This window comes from Etheostoma cragini, chromosome 11, assembly GCF_013103735.1.
Source record: "Etheostoma cragini isolate CJK2018 chromosome 11, CSU_Ecrag_1.0, whole genome shotgun sequence".
Classification (NCBI taxonomy): Eukaryota; Metazoa; Chordata; class Actinopteri; order Perciformes; family Percidae; genus Etheostoma; species Etheostoma cragini.
The window spans coordinates 19,556,288-19,582,024 of NC_048417.1; the positions used below are offsets into that span (position 1 = coordinate 19,556,288).

Genomic DNA, 25,737 nt, shown 5'->3' on the forward strand with positions numbered 1-25,737 from the left:
GGTCAGTACTTTGGCCACCAAACATGACGTTTCACAAGAACACAAGTCCATAGAAGAACACATATTGAGAAACGCCCCTGGTGTCCGTGTCTCTTCCTCGGCTCATGTTCCCGGGTTCTCCCACGTTCCACCTCCCATGTCTCCTCCTCTGCTCCTGGTCTCCAGATATCCTCCCTGTCCCTAGTTTTCCCATCCCAAACATCCGGTCCTCAACTTCCTTGTTCCTGGCGTCCATCTTCCCACTCCCACTCCCTAATTCCTGTTTTCGCAATAAATCCTAGTATTATTGAGCCGTGCACTTGAGTCCGTCTGTGCTACCGTAACAACTAGTCGTTGATTTCTCACCCATAAAACATATTGGCTATTGGAAAGTTTTTCAAAAAGGCTGCAGCATGAATTTCAACAAGGTAAACTGAAAAATATTTTAAGACTTCAAAGCAACTTTATGTGACTGGACTATAATATGGAATGTGTCATCCAGAATGTGTCAATGTGAATAGTCAGAGTTTCTCAAAGACTCCATTTCTGGGTGATTTTATTTTTTTAATGTTTGACACAGTCATTTTATTCATGATGATACAGGTAGTTATTGTATTGGTTAGTTGGGAGTACGATGTCCCCTGGACCACCTTTGTTATCTGCACAAGGAAATTTAAAGTAAATAATTTAATCTGATAGGGAAAACGTTAGAGGTGCTATAGGAAAAGTCAAGGCATCACCCAAGCTAGAAGGATTCATCGTCTGGGCACTATAGATATCTGCCCCAAATGTCTTTCTTGGCAATTCATTCAATAGATGCCAGTTATTCCAGTCTGCACCAAAGTGTTGGACTGAACGACACATCCGACATGATAATGATTGCAACTTAGGTTACAAGTGACAAACACAGATTAATCAACCCTCCAAATGCAGAATATCAATGTTGCTGCCACATGCAGTTGGAGAAGCTTCAAGCTTGACAAAGCTTGCTGAGCCTAGTTACAGTTGCTAAGATGTAACTGGACAATCTGTGTCCAAGGGAGGGGTTTATCAACTGCCACTGTATTTTCCCTCTGGCAACATGTCTGACTTTCTTGGTCTCGTGCCTCCACAACTTAGATTGTTCTATGTTGCGATTTCATTTTTAACAAGAGTGTTAATCATTTCTCACTAATGTTGTATGATTGTGGATCACTATAGATTCTCTGCATTAGTATCTAAAGTGGTTTAAAAGGTTTGTGCTGAACGAACTATTCACATTTTGTAAGACCATTTGCAGACCATGTGACAAACATGCGGCATTGAAATCCATGTCAATATGTATTCTTTAATACTTCATCTTTAGATTAACTTAACATCTCACACACACACACAAACAATGCAGTAGACAGACTTCCATAATGAGTGTTAAAGGCACAGGATTGACAGCTTTGAGCTCATATGAGACCCTATTTTAAGTGGTTGCCATGCCAGCTACACAGCAGTCAGCGACTATATGTTAAACCACCAGCTCTTAGAGCAGCTCTATGAATAATTCATCACCTTTGAAAACGAGTCCTTGCTTGCAGCATTTTGGAAAATTTGATTTGAATGTCCTAAGCTTTCAGTTGATAAAGACACAACAGCTGTGACAAACAGACTCTCACTGACTTTGAAGGTAACAATTGTTCTTGATGCGCCAGTTTTAATGAACAGGAGGCAGAAAGCAGGTCAAACCTCCCACAATCCTCTCTGCTGCATCTTGGCCTCATTTGCAATTCCAATTGAATGTTGTTGATGATGGTAAAACTAATCACTTATGATTAGAATCGTCATGGAGACAGAGAGAGCTGTCTCTCTGGGATCTTTCACCAGATAAACACCAAACGATGTATTTTAGTAACCAGCTGGGTTTAAATAGAGTGTTTCAACTAAAACAAATTCTCATTCCTCTGTAATGCCCCTCCATTTACAGGAATAGCTCTAAGGTAGTTGACAACCTGTTGCACAAATGTTACACACCTGTTGCTCAGGTTTCTTTTCAAGGGAATAAGCACTCTGCAAAGTATGATCATCTTATTTTTGTTTAGTTTGCCAGGAAAAGGGCTGGGCATTTTAAGGATTTTGATATCTCTCAAATGAAAATTTATGTTTAAATGCTCTTGCAAGCAGAAAAAAATAAACATTTAAATGTAGTGATGTGGGTCGATGTGGTTTATTTTTACTTAAAAATTAAAATGTATGAGAGTTAACGAGGTCTCTTGTTTGACCAAGAACAATTACAGTGTTGTGATTCTAATTACAAAGACAAAGAGCATCTTCTGAGATAAAAAACAAAATGTCATTGATCATGATAAATTACATTATGCAATACATACATACATACACTACCACAAAAGTTAGTTTTGGACTACTGTACCATTTAGAGCTGCTGTTTTCTTGTTAGCAATAACTTTCAAACACAAATTTGATTTACTTCAAATTCTCTTTAAAGCATTCGGAAGTGTATTTAAGTTTCCTAAATACGGGCCAAGAAGAATATAAAGTGTCCCTCCTCTTTTATCTGCACTGCTAAATATACAGCTGCATGCAACAGCAGCTTCAGTTCTACATCTACTTTGCATGTGAACCGATGCTGAGAAGTGGTCTCAAGTGTGATCCCACAGACTTTGAAAAATGCAAGCTCGTGGGCGCAAAGAGGGCGAATCCAAACTGTGAAAGTACAGTTGCTCTTTCTCAACTATATGGACCAGAATATAATGCACCTTATCTATTTTTGCTAAGTGAGAGATGGCCCTTGGTAGTAGAGCATTAGTGGTTTGAGGCACACAATAAGAAGTAATCCAATAGTTACTAAACAATGAATGAATTTAGGGTTCAGAAAGTGGCATACACCATGGTAGTTACAAAAAGCTCTTATGTTTGTAGGATCAGTATTAACACCAAAGCCATCAAGTTTCTTTGTACAGTCACTCTCACAACGTGTAGAAACTGTTTTCAGTTGTCCACTGAGGTACTTAACAAAAAATCACTTTTTGTCTGGACACATCTCTTTAAAACTATCATGATGCAAGTGCTAATGCGGTTACATTATAAACCATGTTGTACTGGAGACCGTTTCTTCCCCCACAGTTCTACATATCTGTTCGAATTGCGGGTATGTGCATACTGTATAACCTCCTTTTATTCTGTACTTATAACCTTATTACTATAAATCATAACTACTTCATAAATCAATGGTTCTAGCATCTCAGTTGTGAATATTTACTGGTTTATTTTGTTTTTATGGTAATAAACTGAATATCTTTGGGGTTTAGATTGATGGTGGGACAAAACAAGACATTTAAAGACAGCATCTTGGACTGTGGAAAGCTGGGATGGACATTTTTAGTTTGATGATGTTTTATAGACCAAACAAATTCTTTATCACTTACAACCTGCAGATGAATCAACGTGAAAGTAATCGTTAGTTGCAGCCCTAAATCTCCTCTAATCTATCATCCCAGTACCCTGCTGATTTGTGATGTACAGGACAGGAAGTCATAATCGGTGAAATACTTGAATAAACAATATTTGGCAATGGAGAAGACTGAGACACAAATATCCATGCAAAGCAAGCCCACCGTCTCCAATGCGCTGCAGTGACATAAACTGAAATGTTTTAGTTTTTTTGCCGTCATTGCCAGACTCCTGTGCAAGTGCTAATAAATTATGCAAATTGACTGGCATTGCCATCCTGCTGTAAAAAAACAAACATCTGAAGTAGGTTACAAACATTTTTCACTTCTTGCTGGTTGCAAAAACAAGTTGGCTCATAGACGCCTATGAGAAAATGACCCTACTTTTGACTTGATAAAAAAATAAAAATAATCAAAATGGACGAATTTCCACACTCAATTTTTCAAAACAGTAGTTCACAAACCAGTGGATGACGTCGCTGAACGTCCATTTATTTTTTCAGTCAATGAGGCCAAAGCATTAGCCAACTCTATCATGACCAGACCACCACCGACCGTAATTGGTCCATTTCCTCCACAGGAAAGTCAGCGCACACACAAGACACACACAAGATTAATGCAAGCAACATTTTGTATGTGAGAGGACTGCTTGTTATTTTGCAAGAAAGAAAACAGGATATGCATGTTTAAAACCATCCCCTGTTGCTTTCATTTACATAAGGCTAGCAGTGTACTTCTCCCTGTCATAACCAGAGAAGAGAAAAAGCATGGCAGTAAAGCCCCATTAAACTCCTTTTCAAAACAGATTCCAGTTCACATGTAGCACTGTGAGGTAAACAGATGGATTTGGCTGCAAAGGAAGTTTGATATTCAGATTCACACAAGCTGAGACAGTTTCACACCACAAAAATGATGAAAGCAACCCCCACCCCCCACCCCCCCACAATCTGGTGCATGTGTGTGTGTAATCTTTTTATCAAAGATAATTAGGGAAAGAGAGCAAGCAAGAATTGAAGCGCTCCATAGTCCGTACCCTTCTGTTGTTTGCTCTTATATGTCCACTCTTCCCTCCCTGAATGTGACGCTGCTTGCCCACCCCCTCCTGAAGAGGGAGAGAGAGGGAGAGGAGGAACACAGAGCAGCACAGAGAGCCAGTCTGTTTTCAGCTCCCAGTTCACTGTAGCTTTTCTGCCAGACAGCACACACGCATCCACCATCACACACTCTCAAACACATTCACTCTCACTATACGACAGCTGACAACGCCTTTTCATTTTCTCAGCAGCAGGAAAAAACTCAAACAGCCAGATCCAAAAGAGAAGAAAAAAAACAGACTTGATTTGTACTGCAGACACACCAGCCCTAAGGCGGCTGGGTTGAGGCTGGAGAGGGTGACTAAAGAATGGAATGGAACCTCAGAAGGATGGAAAGTGAACTGAGGCACATCAACCCTGACCTGCTGCAGCCCAGCAAGAGCTTCAAGAAGCCCTCTTCAGGCACCATCACCATCAATGTAGGGGGGTTCCTGTACACTGCCCACCGGACCACCCTTGCCAAACACCAGGGTTCCTTTCTGGAAGAGCTGGCCAACGGTAAGAAGCCGGTTCAGCACACTGATTCCATGGGCAACCCATTCATTGATAGAGACGGTCCAGTTTTTCGCCATGTGCTCAACTACCTTCGAACCGGAGAGCTCCAGCTGCCTGACGACTTCCGGGAAGTAGGGCTCCTGCGACGGGAGGCTGATTTTTACCATCTGAGTGAACTGGTGGAAGCCGTGGTCGAGTGGGAAAGTCAGAGGACGGCCCAGCGTGAGGCAGCCTTTTTGGAGGTGACGGATAGCCACGAGAGGTCGCAGGGTCTCAAGGTGTACTGCAGTGACGCCGCCTTCATCGACAAGGTCAAAGGGCGACTGGTGCAGATCTCCAAGAGTCGTCTGGATGGCTTTCCGGAAGAATTTGTGGTGTCGTCCAACGTGATCCAGTTTCGACACTTCATCAAGTCGGAGCCGGGATCGCGGCTCGTGTTGAAGGAGGACAGCACATTCTTGTGCACACTTGACTGTCTGAAACTAGAGACAGTGATGCTAGCGCTGAAATCGGGCTTCAAGCTGGTCACCAGCCTCGACAGCAGCAAAGGCTCTGTGGTAGCGGCTGAGGCCCTGCACTTTGTCAAATAGGATAAAGGGAAATAGAAAAAAGAGAGGGGAGGAGAAGGGGAGGCAGGCAGGTAAAAGAGTAGTGCCTGATTTGATATCCAACCCGCTAACATAAAGTACTGATTTTAAGATTTTGCAAAATGTCCTGAGCTGTAATGTGTCATAGGATAGGTGGAAAAAGCGGTGGGTTTGGAATGTTTCACAGGAAAGTGTTTTATCTCTTTAATGCACAATGCTGGTTTTTAAACACAGGATTTGATAGGTGTGGGGTAACAGTGATTGATTTAACATTTACACCGTTTTGTAAGCTAGCATTTATGGGATTCAGAAAGATCCAGATCAACTTAGCATTTATGATATTTAAATTGCATTGGCTATGATACAAAAAAGTACTCTATACTATAATATGGAAGACAAGCCAATGAATCTTTCCATAGAGAAGACCAAGGGATCAAACGGAAGTCAGAACATCGACGGCTTTATCAATGGATTTGTCTCTGCACAAGAACTGCTTCTGCTGCTTTGTCAACAGCTGCAAACGCTGTGATGTGCACCGTTGTGCCATTCAGCTTTTACTACAGTCTGTGGCTGTGTGTAAGTGTGTTGCTATGTACGGTGTGTGCTGTGTTTAGTTAGTTTAATAGCTTGCGTTTAGTTTATTAGCCTCTCTGGAGTCTGGAGGGGAAACCACAGTGAATTGTGGTTGTTTTTGGATTTAACTACACATCCAAAATCAGACTGAAGCAACCCAAACTGTTACTCTGATCATGTGGACAAGTTGAATTTAAATTCAAAGAACCATTAATATTGTAAGGGCTTTGAATCTAGCATGATGCATGTGCACTAAATAAACGGTGTGTTTGTTAGTGCTGTGAGCCTCTGTGAAGTCAGTGCCACAACAATGCCTATTACTTTTCAATGTGAATATTTTACAAATAAAAGGGACACTGAAACTATTGTGTGTTTGGAAGTGTATCTGCAAAAGTCTGTTTACCTGATTCATTGCTGGTGTAAGAAGCCTGAGATATGCTGCTCTTATAATATAAGGGGTTAAAAAAAGTTACTTTGCATCAATTTTATAACATCATCAGACAGCCAGTCTTAACTTAGTCTTATGTACTGGGATCATGGCTATTTTGCTTGTATCCATTGGCATAAAATGTTTACTGATAACCATTAAATCCTGACCCACATAAACTTACAGAATGTAGACTGTTTTAACATCTGAGGGGGGCAGGAGCATTACTTGTGTAAAGTTTCTAGAATCTTCTGATAAAAATAGGAAAACATTTGGAGAGATGCACCAAACTGGCTCACAGGCAACATTTTCTTTGCATACAATTACTCCTTTTCCACTTTGCTGCATGTGTTAAACACTGATTTCCATGCCTGGACCAATCTACATGGTGTGCAAAAACCGGCACAAAATAACACTATGTACAGCATGTTCTTTGTTATTACACATATTAGTTGACAGTAGAGGATGTAATGTTCTGCTCCCTGAATGATGTCATGTTCCACTTTAAAAAACTCCGTTGGAAAGTAGATTTAATGTATCAATGCCTAGAGAATTTTTTGCTACAGAAATCTATAAAAATTGACAGCCTTGTACAGAAATAATCCATTCTATCAATTTAAGCATGATTATGACTTCACCTAAAATGATCATCATCATCGTTATCTTGTTTGCTTATAAAAAAACTAATCGGCGACACAATATAAAATGCTTTAAAATATTCACATTTAGTAGAAAGTAGACTGGTGGCTTATATACAGTATATCAATTTCAATTGAGGAATTGAAAATTTAGAGTGCATAAATATAATAATTTGGTAGATGAAACACACTTGCTCTGTTTACCCTGTGGTTTAAGAGACATACAATTGGTATATAATGTTTTTTTTTTTTTAAATAAAACATCTGTTTAATCCAAAAAGATACATTTCTCTGTTTTCATCTCACTTCAATTGTATTGCTGCAAAATGGGATTGTCAAGCAGACAAACTGACCAACAAATGGTAAAAGATCAATATGCTGTATCGATTTTTCCCCCCGCCCCTAATGACTATTACTGTGGCTGATCCTGTCCTGAAGTTATTTCTACCAATGACTACCACTTTTTTTTTTAAACAAAAAAAGAAGAAGAAAAAAAAAAGAATATAATAGTCCCTGCTTCTACATGTTAATGACCACCTTCACATCAGCTAAATGTATTGAGTCCCAGCAGCTGGTTTTACATAGCTTCAGTGATGTAGGAATGTACTCATTAGTCATAATTGATGTGAAAAAAAGGAAAACTCACAATGTCATCATACAATGTGCCAAACATTCAAATTTAACAATGTAATTAAAACATGCTCAGCTATGCCATCACCTTCACACCCCCTGCCGTGATGACCGACACTAAGTTTTACAGGCTCGCTGCCAGCCCAGTGGTGTGACTCCATGTGCAGAAGTCTTTGGGGAGCCTCTTCAAACCCTCCCAGTTCCAGTAAAGATATTTGGTTATTTAAAAGTAGGCCCGTCTGTGTGATAAGTCCTGCCCCTCTCCCTCAAGGAGAACCTCTTTTCATCTCTATGCATTGCACTCTCCACGTAATCGTCAACATTAACTATTTCTACAAGGACTAAACAGTGAAAATATTTACTATGTCAACTTCAGTAATACCATTACGTTAGTTATCACGTTATAGTCAAACGTGATAACCAGTTAATGTTCTCTGCATATTAGTTGACTTATTGGAACAATATGAATATGAGATACAGGAATGCCCTGAGCTTATGATAACCTCAATAAACTAGTTCATATAATGGGAACAGTGTTGATTTTCTTTGTAAGTATTTTACCACCACTATGATGTGAAATGATTGAGAAGATAAAAAAATGTGTTGATTGTATCAGTCAAAGGAAGTATTGCAAATTAGATGTGAAAAAATCTTTTTTTAAATTTGAATTATTATTATCAATAATAATAAACAAGTGATACATACCAATACGTGATTAAACATGTTACTGTGATAAAAATCTAATGAAACAAATCTCTCTCTCTAAATGCATTAACACAAGAGTGATTAAAGGGGTAGTACTCCAGCGGGTTATCAAGTGACTGGTAGCTTTGCTTCACTCACCAGCCCAAAAAACAAACATCGAGTGGCTAGCAAAATTTAAACATTTACTAGCAATTTGGCCCATGGAAGGAAAAAATTATATTTTGCACCCTGACTCCAAACATTGAAAAGCTTTTATCTCCTCCAGAGTTGATTATTTCTAGAGTGGAAAAGCCTAAGTGAAACAATTTAAATAGCCCCTTGATGCTTGTTGGAACTGGAACTGTCTCCCCCTCCCATGGTGGCTGAAACCCTCTGTTTCAGCCAGCGATGTCGTCAAACCAGCCACCACCACCCCCTGTATGACTCACACACCCACAACAACCTCTGACATCAGGCGAACCTCTTCCTCAGCCCACTCCTCACAAACACAGAAAACAAACATACAACGCACAAATAACACTGTGTTCATCAATGTAAACACATTCAAGAGGAGATAAACTTAGTGAAACTGTGCTGTTCAAATGTCACACCCAGCACTTTACTTTCAACATCAAACATTTTTTTAATTGCAGATCGGCTTCATGAATTTTTTATGGCAGTAACTGCTTTACTTATTAGTCGCAGGGTCAAAGTGATCCACGCCTCATCAAAAGGGGAGCTTGGGATGATGAGGCATGCAGGAGGCGCAGGTGGTAGAAAGAGGACAGAGGTGTTAACAGCAGTGAGGAAGGCTCAAACCATACTATCAATAGTCTCATCTTAGTCTTTATGCCTGTTGCCAGGCAAACTGAACTCCTACATCATACGTTTACAAGCTGCTCTTTTTCTCACTCTAAAACACACACCCGCCTCCTTATCGCGATGCCTTAATCTTGTGGTGCCCCTCGACAAGAAAATGAGTAGCATAGCTAAGATTCTTTTCTTTCAACTCCAGAAAAAGAGCCAATGGCGGAGGAGGAGGAGGAGAGAGAGGGTGATGAAGATTAGGAGGGGAGGTCAGACCCCTTCTACTTCCACTCTCATCTTAGACAAAAGGAGACAGCAGCAACCATTGAGTCACAATAAAAAGAGATGAGGCGGGGGAGGGGGGGGGGGCACAAAGAAACAGTGAGTATGGAGAATTCTTTTTCATGCAATAATGTATTTAGGTATTTTCAGATCGAAACCGACTCTTTAAATCTGAGCTCTTACCAAACATTCAAAAAATGTTTTCCCCAAGAACTGTACTTCTTCCTCAAGCTATGAAAGATGATTTGGGATCCGATTCAGCCCTTAAAAAAATACAAACACGTAATCTTTAATGTGTACCCTGAAATGTAACAGAAAAAGGCCATCAGATATACTCGCTTGATCATAGCATATTCTTAAAACATCTTACAACATTAAAATAAATCCAACTACCAGTATAATATTGACAAGGTCTACAATTTAAATGCTATCTAATAACATTCCAATTATGTTTTTCAATTGATCCATACATTTCTCCATAAAATGTTAGTGGAAAATATACAGTATATAATCACAATTAGGGTTGTAATCAACCAAATAAAGTCTCTGTCGACTGAAGTCGTGAACTTTTTGACTAAAAATCGACTGGGAGGGGGTGCGGAGGGGCGCAAAAAAAAATGCAAGATTAAATAACTGTACTGTCCCGCAGTACTTGTTGAATTTCGGTCGAGCCAGAACGCATTGACCAATAAATCGACTAGTCGACTGGGATATTACAGCCCTAATCACAATTTCTTAAAATTCCTTGTTTTGTCTGTCCAACGCGCAGTTTTCTATTACATGAAAAAGAAATGCAGCAAATCCTTACCATTGAGCAGGTGATCAAAATAGCTGCAGATTAATTTAATTCATTTGAGCGCTACGTTAAATAAAGAACAAGTTTTTAAAAAAAAAGGACAACAGAAGTGGTAGAAAAGGCAGATCTGATAGAGGTGAAGAGGATCTCAGCAGAGCGACAGTCAGAGCCCACCTGCCCTCCACCTCCCATCTGTATGTGCAAAAGTGGCAATCAACAAACTTTGACATAACAGACATCAGGGTCTGCAACAGATAGGTGTGTGTGTGTTCATGTGACGGTGGGTGTGTTACAGTATGTGAATCTGTATGAATTGATTTATTAAAATCAACGCCAAGCTTTAAGAATTCTGTTATGAATGAGGTATTAATTTCTTCCAATTGTTTTTAAACAGTAAAATAGTAAAATTTTTAAACAGTTCAATTTGTCTAAAAAGGTAAAAAAAAAAGAAAAGTAATATTCAAGTACGGATATGTCCCCCAAGATCTCTACGTGTCAGTTAATTTTTGGGTTATTTAAGTAATTCAACATCTTTTTCTTCTTCTTTTTTAAAATACAATATAGTAACGTAGGATGGTTATTAGTCACTGTAGTCTTGAAGCCCTTTCTTGGCTCTGTATCAATAATTTTGTTTATACTGTGCTCACATGAAGCCTCTTTCGACTGTAAATAACAGTTTTCAACCTTACAGTTTTCTTTTTCCTTCAAGACACTAGTGCTTCACGACGACAATCTGAGCACAAAATATTCAGCACAGGCCTCATTCAGACAATTCTCCGGAGCCAGACTAATTGTGAGTGAGCAGCTTTTTTTAAGGCTGAGGGAAGCAGGTTTTATTACAGTTGAATAAAATCCTCCCACACAACACAAAGAGATTTTCTTGCTCATACATCTGACAAAAGTAATACAACCATATGGACTATGTGACCTGTGTGGAACAACCACCACCATATCAGATGTGGACAACATTGACTGGCTATTATTAATCACAATCAGAAATACTTTATTGATCCTCGAAGGGAAATTCTGAGTTGCTGGTGCACAAATTGTATAAATATCAAGCAGAATATTAACAAAGAAATATTAGGAGTGTGGATATGTACCGTATTTACATAGTTAAAGGAATGTCATGATACAGTATTAACCTAATTACATTTTTAACAAAGAGCCAATATGCTGCCCGCTCTTGCACTTGTCAACAATAATCTGATTCTTTTTATTCATGCGTCAGTGTGCATGACTCCCAACAAAAAGGCACTAGCTGATTCCAATGGCGTTTTTCCATTACATGGTACCTGCTCAACTCGCCTCTACTCACTTTTTTCTTTTTCCATTATGAAAAAAAGTCCCTGGTACCTGCTAACAAGTACTTCACAAGTACTTCCCCTCTATGGAGGTTCCACGCGAGCTGTGGCCTTACAAAAGGGGACGTGAAAACCTGCAGACTACTGATTGGTCAGAGATAATTGTCACTATTCACTATTCAATGTGTCATCATTGCTAGCAACAGACGGGGGTGTCGTGAACAAACCTGCCATTTTTATATAGTAAATATAAAATACTTTTGCTTCCTCCAGCTTCTTTTGAAACTAAATGTGTCTTTAAAGAATCAAAAAACAACACACCTTTGACGTTCTGTGTGTGTTGGGTTAGGTCACGGGAGTTTCCTACGGTGTCGCTAAGACGACAAGCCAGATAATACATACATATAGTAGCTTACATAGTAAGCGCCATAATCTCTTTCTAATACCCACTGGGGCATGTCTGGATGTTAAATACAGAAATGGGCTTTTAGAGTAAATTGGATTTCTCATTTGAAAAAATGTAGCAATGGGAGGAAAATAAAACACAGAACAAGGTGTCCAACTTTCTCGGATTCAAAAAGATGGATTGCTTAAATGTGAGCTGTAATACAAGACTTGCCTTATGAAATTACAAGTGAAGAGATTCAGAAGAAATGAGGAAAATGTAAAATCATAGCATTTGTCCACGGTCAATAGCTGTCTTTGCTCTTCTCGCCTTGTTAAGTCTAAAAGGACTTTAAACACACTTAACAAAAATGATAAAAAAAACTAACTGACATGGCATAACATGATAGAGGTACCATCTGCAACTTCAAAGAACAGATGATTTAAAGAGGGTTCTTCCCTAATATCTTCTTGCAATGTGCTCTACTAAAACCTTTTCAGACAACCTTTCAGTTAACAACCTACTAAAAGGGTTTTATCTACTGGCAACAGAGCCTCACATTTGTGCCCCTGTCATTATTCTGGGTGCCACGTGTCTCTTGTGGGGGAGAAGCAGGGGTTGAACAAACCTTTATTTCAAGAAGCAAAACAGAATGAAGTTTCTTTAGAGAAACAAAAGCTTGCTCATTCTCCAATTTTCACCTTGGGCAACAATAAACATGCATCTCTGTGAAGTAAAGCAAGGCTTGAGTCAGTGATTCAGCCCTCTGCTTCATTGTGACTACAGGGAGCCGCAAATGTGAGATCTGCATTTATTGAGGAACCTGTGGGTGCAAAACAATTTGAATCCACAAATTTAGACTGTGTTCTGGTTAAATACAGCACATTTGCTACGTATTGAAAGATGGGTTTATGCCCAGAGAACGGCAACAAACCATCTGCCTGCTGAAATTTAAATAGACCATCCATTGTCTATTGTCCTATGTTTCAGGGATTCTAAGAGAGATGTGACTATTTTCTTCATGTAGTGTAAACATGTAACATCCCCTTTTATTAAGACGCTTTACACTTAAATGCACCAGTGGAGTTTTACAGTGCCAGATTGTAAAAGACTGTGGTTTTAATTGGTAGGCGAGTTGTAATACCCATGACAAATTCTCTGGCTTCATAATACAATTCCTCTGTCAAAAATGTTTCAATTATAATCTTCATGAAAGTAGAATTTATTGCATAACAGTTATATTACACTACATTTAGCAAGCTAATAGATGGGCAACTGAGTTTATGGAGATGAAGTTGTATTGGAACTATTTCTTCTAATCTTTTGAGCAAATTACGTATGCATTTTAATTCAAAATAGTTATTTATGTTTTGCAATACAGACATAAGAATCTGTACAATTGATAAATATATCAGAGCATTTAAAACTGATGTGTTGATAAGAAACCATGTATTATTGTACTCTACTGTATCTATATATAAGAGGGGGGCTCAAGGGAATTTCAAGGGAAAAATAAACACTATAAAACAAATGTCAGCGTGGATAGAAATTCATGTCAAACAATACCTATGATGCTCATATTTCAAGAATGGCATTTTTTCCACGTAAATTCTGTTGGTGCTATGAAAGAGCAGAGAGCAGCACAACAGGTGAAAGACATCTTCAAACAGCTCTAACAGTCAGTTTACCAAAAGGCTTGAGCTCTCTGACAGCAGGAACCTTTCTAGCCTCCCATTGGATTAACGTTGGCAGAGGCACAGCTTTAACTCCATCAAAACAGCAAAACTGGACTGTATTTCCAGTACTGCACGAAGAGCTGCTAAAAGCTGAAGAGCGCCAACAATTTATACGGTTAGTCTGCTAAATCATTTTGAATGAAGTCAAAATAGTCCTGAAAGTATGTGTTATTGTCATTTGACTACAAAGTCATACTTTTTAATCGGTATCCAGTCAGGAGACATTCCTCTTTAAACCCTCGGCGATAAATGAGCCACACTTTTGGAATGAACCTACAAAGCTGAGCCAGCCACGCTCCTTCAATAAAACACCTACGACAGTCTGCACAGGATCCAACAGCCGGAGCCGTTCCAACGGTTTTGGGCCTGATGCTACTACACAACAGGAATTTCAAACAACAACAACAACAACATAGCAGGACAACAGCAGTTTATTCTTTTAAACAAACTATACAAAAATACAAAATGGTTACATTACCAAGTCGGTTTCCATTGCACTTCGTCACAATTTGTTTTTATTGGTAAAAAAGCATTTCCACCTCAGTCAAGCCAAATTGAAATTGTGCATAAATAGGTTGATGGAAATGATCTTACTGATATTATCAACACAGAGACCCAGGAGTCTGCCAGATAACATACTGGAACAATACTACATGTTAGGACTTTATTTCTAAGAAATCCTGGTTTTTCCCAATCAGTTTGGCATGGCAGATGTCTAAGTAGCTGCTAGGAAAAAGACACTAGTCAGAGGCATGACTAGGAGCGGTAGCAAATGCTTTGTCATTGCAGATAGAAAAAAAACACAGCACCAACGTTGACAAATTCACCCAAAACAGAATCCGAGAGTAAAAATATTTAGGCGGCTGGCATTATCTGCATAATTTGTCATTATTTCTCATATACTCTCTTAAAAAGATCAGCTCCAACATGAAAAAGAAAATAGTTAGAATAGTTATGACTTATTTCTATAGCCTGTATGAAATATGGACATACTGTAGTCTCTGTGACGTCACCCATAGGTTTCTGAAGAGACAAAATGAAGCTCAAAAGCGGTCGGTTCTCAGTGGCGCCGATAATCACCACGTTGGCAGTGGCGGACGTCAGCTAATCCAACCGTTTAACGCGCTTAATTATGCAGGGGCATCTTTCAGTGGACCAATCAAACTTTAACAACATGTCAACCAAAATCTTATAACATGGGGTTGTTTGCTCGTGTTGCCACCACTGTCAGTCAAATTTGATCAAACACAGTCGTGATGAAGCACTCAACATAGCTAAGAGTCTGACATTGCAAAGTTAAAATGAATGTTTGACACTTTTGTTTTAAATACAAAGTAGATATTCAAAGTTACAATACGTAAGTAACTCCTGAAGTCTATAATTTACTCAATTGACTAAATGAATGCAAACATTCTGCAGGTGTGGGTTTAAGTTACTTCAAAAGGACTCAAGGATTCCACAGATTTAGTGAAAAGCCTCAGAGAAAGCAGAAGGAAAACCATACAGTAACAAAGCAGAACATTTTCTGGCTTTCTGTTCTCCCCTGCACGCTTCTGTGGCAACTAAGCCTGTTGCTTAGCAACCTCTTATCAATACCTGGTTCTTGCCAGAACAAAGCAGAACGAGGGAAGAAAATAATGGAGGAACATTTAGCTAGCAGCCTTACAGTACAAAAGCCATGTCAGACACTATACGCGTACGTATCAATCATCAGTGGTCGGCCTTAGCAACCTCTCTACATTGTTGGCTCATTGAATACTTGTATAACAGAAGCGGAGGAATTGATTATACGGAGTCTGAAATGTTTGTATAATAGGGATTAGAATCTGCATGGCTGGCTGGATTACACATTTTAAATGGACATGGAGTGACAAAACAAAATGGACATGGCTAGAGCTGGCTGAGCCCATTCTGGGGGATGAGTAAGTAAGAATAAATGCTTGTGCCGGCTTTGGCATCAAAACAATTTAACCCTCCAGGGTCTGAGGGTATTTTAGGCCCACTGATCATTTTAGCTTGCTGATATTGTTGTCAATTTGAACAGTATGATGACTTTCATGTATTCAGCACAAGGTCAGCTACAATACTATTTAAGTATAATGTATTTAATGATTGTCCTTTTTTGTTTAAACTGGCAAATCAACAAGTTGTTAAAACGTTGGAATTTGTGAAAAAAAAAAAACATTTTCCCAGGTAGCTAACAAGTACACTTTCATCTGCGCCACTGTTTTATAGAACTAATTTGCAATTTAAAAAATGTACAGTATGTCTTTTGTGGCCAAGAGCTGGCAGTGGGAGTGGTAAGCCATTTTTTCCAATCTTTGGATTGCCTGGTCTCGTTGTGTAATAAGGCTTGTATAACCTCAAACCAAATCAAATTACACAATTTCTTTTTCAGGACAACCTGGGCTACCAACGTATGCTGCAGGGATGTCACATGAATCAGTCATGTCTTTATAATCATAACAGAGATGAATGTATGAAGTTTTGTTATAGTTTGTATGGACAAAAGAAATAACTAAGATATAAAATCTGAGAAATGTATTAATATCACACAAAGAACAATAATAAACAAGACTTTTGGCTATTTAAATCTCTGTCCTGCAAAGTCTTGGCCATCAGGGGAAACAAAAATAAACACTGTAACCAACACAAATACAAAACTATTTAGATTTGTTTTCCCAAAAACACCATGTACTTTTTTCCATCAAGTTAGTTGTGCCATCTCCAATGCATATCCTGTCTTCAATGAAATTACACCACCAGGGCTTCCTGAATGACCTGCCTACCACCCCCCCACACACACACACACCGGTTAAGGTTATCTATTGGCTGAGCTGTCCTGCGCCTAACATCACATCATTGATTGTATACACTGATTTAATATTCAATGTGCTACAAGGAGCACAGTAAAGGTTATATAGCTAAAGAGATCAAATATATGGGCTTTAGCCAGGATATATGCTTTGAATCCTATTTGGTGATTTCAAGTGATTACATAAAATGTTATGAGCAAAAGGTGAATTCTTGGATGCAGATAGCTGATAATATATTTGACTAGATTCTCACTTTTTTTTTTCTTTCTTCAAAGACATGCTCTGTCCAAGGTGTCAAGAATCTGTAAAATTTGAGTAGGTGTGAGGCAAAAAGTGTGAGTGGGGCCGGAAATCTGCTGCTCCTGCTGCATGTGTGTGTTTGAAGAGAGCGAGACTGTGGGAGTGAGTGGGAGGCCGGTGTCATACAGTACACCTTCATGTGGGCAATGGGGGCGGAGCAGATTGTGGGTCAGGTAAATAGAGACTACACACCACCACATCTCAGGAGAACATTATCCTACTTCTTGTTTCCAGTGCACCTTCACAGTCAAACCAGCCATGTTGAGCACTGACACCTTAAGAAGAAGAAAAAAAAAAAAGGTTCTTTTTAAAAACACCCCCTGATTGCCATGTTTCCACACAAAATAAAAAATATACTGCTGATTCTCTCTGACATCTAAACTGAAACTCATTTGTTGGTCTACTAGCTAAAAAAAGAGAAACATCCAAGAGAGATAAATCCATTATCAAATGTGGAGGTATTAATGCAGATGCAAGTGTGGGTGAATTTAAGTGAACGAGGGCGGTAATAGAATAAACTTTGTGGCTGTAGGATGCACCCTGATGAAGAGGAAGCTCTGTTTCACTTTGCATTACACACAGTTTACTGATAATGACAGATGTAGCTGATGAGAAACCCGTTGTGATGGCACTAAAAGAGAAATTCTATGTTCCTTTCATCTGGACTGTGGTTATACACTTAGTTGCCAGCTAGCTCAAACTAATGCAGTCCAATACAACAATCCAGGAATAAAATCATACCTATTCGAAGTTATAATGTTCATAATGGTCATTTTAGAAGCTGCGCTTTGAGGTGGTTTTGGACTGCTTTGTGTTATACATGTGTTTTTATTATTAAGTGGACCCCATTTATATAAATGAGGGTTGGAATTTAGCCCTTACTGGCACAAATGAGATGGACAGGAACCATTAGAAGGGAAAGAGGGTATAACACGCAACAAAGACCCCTGGTTAGTATAGACAATGGTTTGCATAATAAACTGTTAAAAACTAATATGTGTATGGTGCCTTTTAGACCATCCTGATTAATTTCCAAACGGAGGATTAGCAGTGTTTTCGTTAGATATATTTCTTGTCCTACAGCCTGTTGTGCAAAATGCTTCAAAATTTTAATGTCATGAAGTCACAGTTACACAACTCTGCAGAGCTGTCCATTTGAATAAACTCAAAATGCTGTCCACTCTCTCGCTTCTCTTTGAGGATGAGCAACTTCAACAGTGACAGGATGTCAATCACTTGCAAAGTCATGACAACCAAATAAAAAACAGCGCGAGTACAGCATGTTCACAACACCAAAGAGGTGCAGAGGACACGACTTTTAGTCCCGCCAGAGCATGAATGGACTTAACTTTAGTGAATATATATATAATTTTTAACATCTACCGAAACAAAAGTGATCCAGTGTATTCCTTCTACTACCAAGTGTGTTAAGAGGTTTTTCCTGCTACATTACATATTCTGCTGCCGACAGAAATAATCTAATTAATGTGCTCCTCAGTTTGCTTGTACCTTGTTTTACTATCTGCTCAGCTGCTTTATGAGAAACTTATTGTTATGTTCCTCTTGGCTGTTAGTCATGATTTAAAATCAACGTAATAGGTCATTCATTCAAGTTCCCTTCGCTCCTCGTACAAACATCCACATCTCAATAGCTGGCCAGGGATTTCATTTTATGTTTCTTTCCCCATTTTTAAGTCAAAGTGGGATAAGGTTCACAACCAAACTAAAACCTTTTGACACAGTGGGTTGGCTTTGTGATCTTCTTCGACCCCCGGTAACATGCAACCTGGACAAGAACCTGATTGCATCCCAGAGAATAAAAACTGAAAATGGTATTGTAAAAGATGGACTGCAGTTGCACAGATCGGTAGTCCCAGATGCATTTGGCCACCTAAACAAAATGTCTTCAATCAACATTAAAGTGTCATTTTCAGGTTCATGTATTTAGATGTTGTTTCAGAATAGGTTTACATAGTTTAATTTTCAAAAAACACTACACATTGTTGCAGTTCCTTATTTCACCGTGTTGCGCCCTGTCTCTGTTATATAAAGATATATAACACAATAAGGGAAAGGGGAACAGCCAGAAAACCTTAAATGAGAACTTTAACTGCAGACACGGAAATAAATTTAAACACATGACGGCACTTGGTTAACCCGCTGAACCCGAGAGACTCGCCCACAAGCAAAAACAGCACCTCTGATTCATAATTTAATCATTTAATAACCATAAAAGATAAAAACTCACCAAAAGTTGCAGATAAAAGGTAAAGAGTTAGCGGTTACGGAGGTCTCTTCCGTGTCTTTGTAGCTTCTACAGGTGATTTTCTATCCAGCCTGGAACTTGTGCCTTTTTCGGGGTCGTTGAGCATTAAATCCAAACCGTTACTTCGAAGATTTATCCCCTTTTTGTCCATAATTCATCGCGTTTTTGCTCATTTCTGCCACTAACTCCCGCTGCTGTTGATTAATGGCATAAGTAAATGTCATGAGGGCAAGTGTCAGGACTTTTTTTGAAAACAATGTGTGTATTTTGTCAACTGTATAAGTTATGATTATTTCTTCACATTGTGACTCCCAAGACATATGAGAAATGTTTTATAGGTTTTACTGCTCTGTCTGTGATATCAATACATATCTGTGAGATTCATGTTCTGTTTTATTTAATTATTTGTCTTTAAGGCCCTACAACCATTTTTAACATTCCAGTGTCCTCACTGCAACTCAAATATTCTAATAACCCAGTTTATCCTGGATAAACACGATGTTCATATCTTGACTGTAGACCACAGGGTGGATGTTTTAGAGGCTTTTTTTATAAAATAAATCCAGATGGACAATGAACTGTAAAAATGGCCTTAGGGTTCTGAGGGTTAAGGTCGAGACTTGGCTGGATCTGGGAGTGGCGATATCATTCAACCACGAGAGTCTTTTTCTGTGCGTTGATCTGACAGCCCCATTCTGCTTCACAACGAATCATGCAATAGTTGAAGGAGCTGATGGGATTACACTTTCCTTGAATTATACCTCGTACCATTTCAATTTCATTTATAGTATCAAATCATAACAAAAGTTATCTCAAGACACTTTACAGATAGAGTAGGTCTAGAACAAACTATAATTTACAAAGCCTCAACAATTCTAGTAATTCCCAGAGAGCAAGCAACTAGTGCGACAGCGGCGAGGAAAAACTTCTTTTAGGAAGAAACCTCAGGCAGACTTGATTGATTGAGTCACTTTGATTTATTGATTGTGTCACTACAGTACTTTATATTCTTGCAGACAGTTCATAGCATATCTCTTGTGAAGTGTAAACATGTTGGATTTGTCTATTTAACCACACATTTATAGCATATATAATTCTTCAATTAATAATCCGTCAATTATGTTTAAATTTGACCTTTGTGAACTACTCTGCGTTCTCTGCAATACATTCTTAACATCTACAAACCCATAATTCTGAACTATAAAAATAAAACTACTGCAGCTCCCCACAATACAGTACATTTTTTCAGTTTTCTTTAGTAAAAGATTAGAATATTTTACCAGTCTATATAGATCACCAAGAATTTTTCTGTTTTCCTACATTTCATGTTTTTGCTGGATTATATTTATAACAAGTCCTGTCTCACACACACACACGTGTCTTTTTTTTTTTTTTACTCCAAACTGCACTAGAAAACTAGACACTGCTCCATTCAGTTTCACAATTTCCATTTTCATCTAGTTTTGGTAAATTGCCATTTAGTAAATATTTGTGCTTCAAACTATTTTGGCTATGACTATGTTTTTAAATCTTGCTTTTTGTTTTTATGCTAACAACACCCAACTACATGTACCTGTGGCAGTGCTTAAAAAAAGAAAATACTATTAGAAGCTGCCATTTCATTGTGACTGAGCACTGGCACCCTGGGAGGTACAGAACTGCTTTTGACATTTTACTGATTTAAACAGCCTGCACCCTGCTATTTATTTAATGTCTCACTAAATTAAGTTTTCATTGAATTATGGAAACTTTTGTTTTATTTTATTCCTTTTCAAAGGCCATTAAAAAGACACATGAATGTAATCAAATAGAAGCATCACATTAAGAGTAACAGCCTAAACTATTGAAATGTATCAGGTCACACGCTCACCATACAGCTATTTTTAAACTCTGATGCAAATCCCTGCAAATCCCCTTAGCTCATGTATATGTATGATTCATCATGGCTGGCAGCAAATGTTTTCCATTAATCATAAGCAACCCTGCGTGTTCTCACAAATTAAACAGTGTTAAATGTATCAACAGCAATTAAAAAATAAAAATAAAAGCAAGAAAGCAGAAGAAAGTAGAAAAACAAAGGACAGTTAAATCTGTAATGTCATGTGCCATTATTCTGAGTAAAGTCCCTGAGTTTTGGTTTTCTCTTTGAGCTGTCAACAAACAGCTCCAAGCCTTTTGCTTGTTTCAGCATGATTTAACTATGGCTGCAACTAACAATTATTTTCATAGGCGAATAATCTGTTGAATATTTTCTCGAGTGATCCATTAGTTGTTTGGTCTATAAAATGTCATGAATTGGTGAAAAATGGGGATCAGTGTTTCCCAAAAGCTCCAGATGATCCTGTCCATGTCCTCAAATGTCTTGTTTTGCCCACAACTCGAAGAAACGAGATTAGGAAGTAGAAAATATTCACATTTAAGAAGCTGGAATCAAAGATTTTTTTTACTTTTGTCTTAAAAAATGACTCAAACCGACTAATCAGTTATCAAAATAGTTGGCAACTAATTTAAAAGTTGACATTGATTAATCTTTGCAGCTCAATCAAGTAAATGAACATACTATACTACTACAGACTACTATTTTCTAAGACACGTTCTACTTTATATTTAACAAAAGTTAAATTAACTCTAGTCTAAATCAACAATGTTTCACTTACGAGGTTGTTCTGGTGCCGCCGGAGGTTCTGCTGGTTGTCATTCATTAGCATTCTAAACTCCAGTCAATGCTGGATTTTACATTTTTTAATCACACAATCAACAGCCATTTAAGTTCCAGAGCTGGCCTCCATACATGCCCATGTTGCACCAAAAAAAGGTCCTACATGCTTCCAACACTTAGCGCCGCTCAAGACAACTGGGATTGGTCTGAAGAAATGCCAATAACCCGAGCATAATAATAATTTTCTTCTATCCCAGAATGTTGTGTGGACCAGCCAAGGCAAGGCAAGACTACCTAAACTCTGACCTCTTTGAGTCTGAACTACATTCAGACTTTTCATATTTTGTCCCCTTTCTTCTGGGAAACAGCAACAACCTCATTCTGAATCAATGTCAACACTATTATTACAAGCAAACACTTTTCTCATAATAATGTCAGACGTTTGTGGGAAGCCTTATTTTTGCTTAACTTGTTTAACACTTACTAATCTGCAGGTATTTGCAGTAGATCTTAGATCACATCTGTCTAGGATATCAACTTTTGTTGCGTTTACAAACCACACTGCCCTGTATAGCGTCCCAGCAATCCCTACACCGTCAAATCTATTTGCATCTTTTTGAACCCTCCAGCCTCCATTAACCCTTGTGTTGTCTTCCGTCAAAATAAACACTTTTTTTTTAAATTAATGTATTTCATTTTTCCCTAAATTTGTGTCCCATTTTTCAACATTCGACCCTGTTTTCAATGTTTGTAACTTTTTTTTACTTTTTCAAAAGTACGTAATACTAACTTATTAACTTTTGTTTTACAGTTAATTTGGGAATTTATTGTCATTTATAGGAAATTATCCCTAATGTTTGAGTTAGAAAAGCAATAATTAGGAATTATTTAGACTAAAATTAAAGGAATGTGTGTTGATGGATATTCACAGACAGGAATATATCAACTTGTCTCAATACCATTTTGAAACCACTTCAGTTTTTTTTTTTTTTTTAAATGCTATAAAATTGAATAAGACACCCCAAAATTAATGAAAGTAGAGATTTGTACTTGCCAAAGAGCGTTGTGTGGAAGCAATCATGTTATTTTGGGTAATTACAATTGGGTAGTTAAAAAGAACATTGATGTAGGAAAATGGGTCAATTTGACCCGAGGACAACATGAGGGTTACACATGTGTTTCAGATGACATTATCTAGCACAAGAGAAATGAGGGCTGGAACAGCTGAGTCGAAGACTGACCTGCACTGCTCTGGCTGAAGACAGCCATGGTCTGTCCATCCACTGTGTGCATTGTGAAGGAATGATCCCTTGGGACCTGCAGTGATGCATCCTTTTCCCCCACATCTCCCAGTGCTGTCAGCTCCTCATTCAGACTGAAACGTACCTGAGAAACACAGCTGAGTCAAGGCCCTGCTGACTAGTCATTAATAACAAACTGATTCATCACATAAAGATCAACTATGATATGATTGATTGTTTTTTTGGGATCTTCATTAGGTGGGGCCATAGCCACAGCTATTCTTCCTAAGGTCCACCCAAAACTTGTGTTGCTATACATGACTGTGCCTAATTACATTAAGAACAACCAAACAAAACAACATTCAATAAATCAGAGAAAGAAAAACAACCCAAATAAGAAGACATAACTTTCAACTCAACACAGCACCTACTTTATATTATTCACAGAATGTAGAAATTAGATTATGATCACTGATAATATGGCTAAGCAAATGCAGACACAAAAACCTCAATGATACGGACAGCATGCATTAAGTATTAGCCAATGCAGAGTTCTGCTCAGCTACGAGATGTTCTTTAAGTAATACTTCGACTCGAGATTTCCTATTTTCTTGAATGACATGACATGACTAGACATTGCATTCCAATTAATCATGGCTCTATGTACTACAGGGTTTTCCCTTTGTTTGTTCTTACCTTAGGTAATGTGAATCTGCCCTCCGTGTCCTGCCTGTTGCTGTAGTCCTGTTAATCAGAACTACGACCAAGATGCTGATTCAACACCCTTGGTTGTTAAGCTACTAAAATATTTCCAATAAAGTTGAGCAGTGAAGCAGTTAATCTATTCTATACGATGATCTTACGTTGAAGCTCTGAGGAACTTTAGGTCAAGCAGCAGCAAATAGTGATGGGATCCAACAAAAGGACAAAAAAAAGAAAAAATATATAGCAAATCACTGTAAACAATTAACTTATTTGTTAAAAACAAATATAATGTATGCAGCATGAATGGGTGAAAATCCTCAACAAGGGTCAGGGGATAGTCAGCGGTGGTGTGTATAATGTGAATATAGATATTAAATGTTCATTTGTAATGGTCCCAGTAATATTTGTCTGTTCGTTGTTTGACATGGTAAAGATATGTTTGAGACAAATGTTTAGGGACTGCTTTTCAATGCAGGCTCATCCCGCTAATTTCAATAGTCAATAGCCATTGTTCTGAATTACTTATCTATTTATCATGTTATTGAATAATTAATTCAACAGACCAGACCTAGGTTGCACCTCATGACAATTATGAACCACAGCCTCAAATGGTGGTCTCAAAGAGCAGCAAATTTAAACCTGCACTGTACGTTGACCAATTTAAAAATTGCAGCAGAAACTAAAAGTGAAACTTAAGTTCCACTGGCAACATTTGTAGTGGTGGGAATCGCCAGAGGCCTGACAGTACAATGTCATCATCATGCTTGTGTCAGAATATAATACTATTGTGATTTTAAACATATTGCAATATATTGCAAATCCTTACCTTTTCCCAACTTCAAATTTTTCCCAATTTCAAATGATGTCCCCAAAAATAAACTCTGTCAACATCTGTTTTATCTAAAAAGATACATTTCTGTTTAGTCATCTCACTTTGTATTGTTGTATTGCTGCAAAATGGGATTGTCCAGCAGACAGCCTGACCAACATATATAGTAAACGAGCGATACTTGGCGTCTGTGTATGTATCGATACATTATTGCGACACTATGCTGTATCAATTTTATTCCCCAAACCCTAATAATTTCCTAGCTCTACTTTCAGAGGGTTATATTTTTTAAAGATGATTTCTTCATTCTTTATTATGTTCAGGCAGACTCATTTTTTGTTCTTTGAAAACTTTTTCTTTCACAGGCTTGTCCGATTGGCGCCCATGTTTAACAACTGTGCTTTTCATGCAGCCAAAGCTGCGCCAAGGAGCTCCACTCGTGTTCTGTAGCGAGTGTTTTGGCGTCTCGTCTATTTTTTTCTGAGACCCACGAGGGAATCAAGAAAACACACAGATAATCTATTATGTAAAATACTATAACAATACATACATACATATAGGATAAACATATTATAATTCTGATCATTGATAAAATATGCATCCCTGCCCTCATAATTATTATGAGCAATACTATATCAAATGTACTGTATTTCATTCTGATAAATAATAAAATATGCATCCCTGCTTGTCAACCCTTTTTATTTTACTGCCCCTCTCCCCTCTATTCTCCTGGAGTTTCATTTCCCCCAAATTTTACATGATGAATTATCAAAACATGTCCATCCACTTTTTTTTTTTAAATGTAGAAATAGCCTTGTGTCACTGCTGTTGGTAAATGTTTTTTTTCTTTCCTATGCATTAAAAACGGTTTAAACGGATGGCAGCAACAACAACATCCAAAATTGTTGACCAACTGATTGATGGGAGATAGCGAAGGTAAAAGCCTGCGGCCCACCAATACATTCTGAAAGGGCAAAGGCCAATGGGGGAACACTAATGGCGTTTTTCCACTGCTGGTAACAGCTTGCCTCGGCTCGCCTCGGCCCGCCTCGGCTCGCCTCGGCCCA

The 25,737-nt window shown here is 38.3% G+C and overlaps 2 protein-coding genes across 2 annotated transcripts in view; one reads left to right on the forward strand and one right to left on the reverse strand.

Annotated features, from left to right (window-relative positions):
* Positions 1-25,737, reverse strand: part of LOC117953009 (general transcription factor IIF subunit 2-like) — a 46,880-nt gene that overhangs the window by 19,881 nt on the left and 1,262 nt on the right. The window contains exon 4 of the mRNA XM_034885705.1: positions 23,137-23,281. Within this exon, the coding sequence (XP_034741596.1) occupies positions 23,137-23,281 (145 nt within the window). The remainder of the gene's footprint in view (positions 1-23,136; positions 23,282-25,737) is intronic.
* kctd4 (potassium channel tetramerization domain containing 4) lies at positions 4,552-6,530 on the forward strand. The gene has a single exon (XM_034885704.1). The coding sequence runs from the start codon at positions 4,819-4,821 to the stop codon at positions 5,593-5,595; it is 777 nt and encodes a 258-aa protein (XP_034741595.1). The 5' UTR covers positions 4,552-4,818; the 3' UTR covers positions 5,596-6,530.

Excerpts from the sequence above, each read along its gene's own strand:
- kctd4 (XM_034885704.1), top strand. The coding sequence starts at position 4,819 with ATGGAATGGAACCTCAGAAGGATGGAAAGTGAACTGAGGCACATCAAC.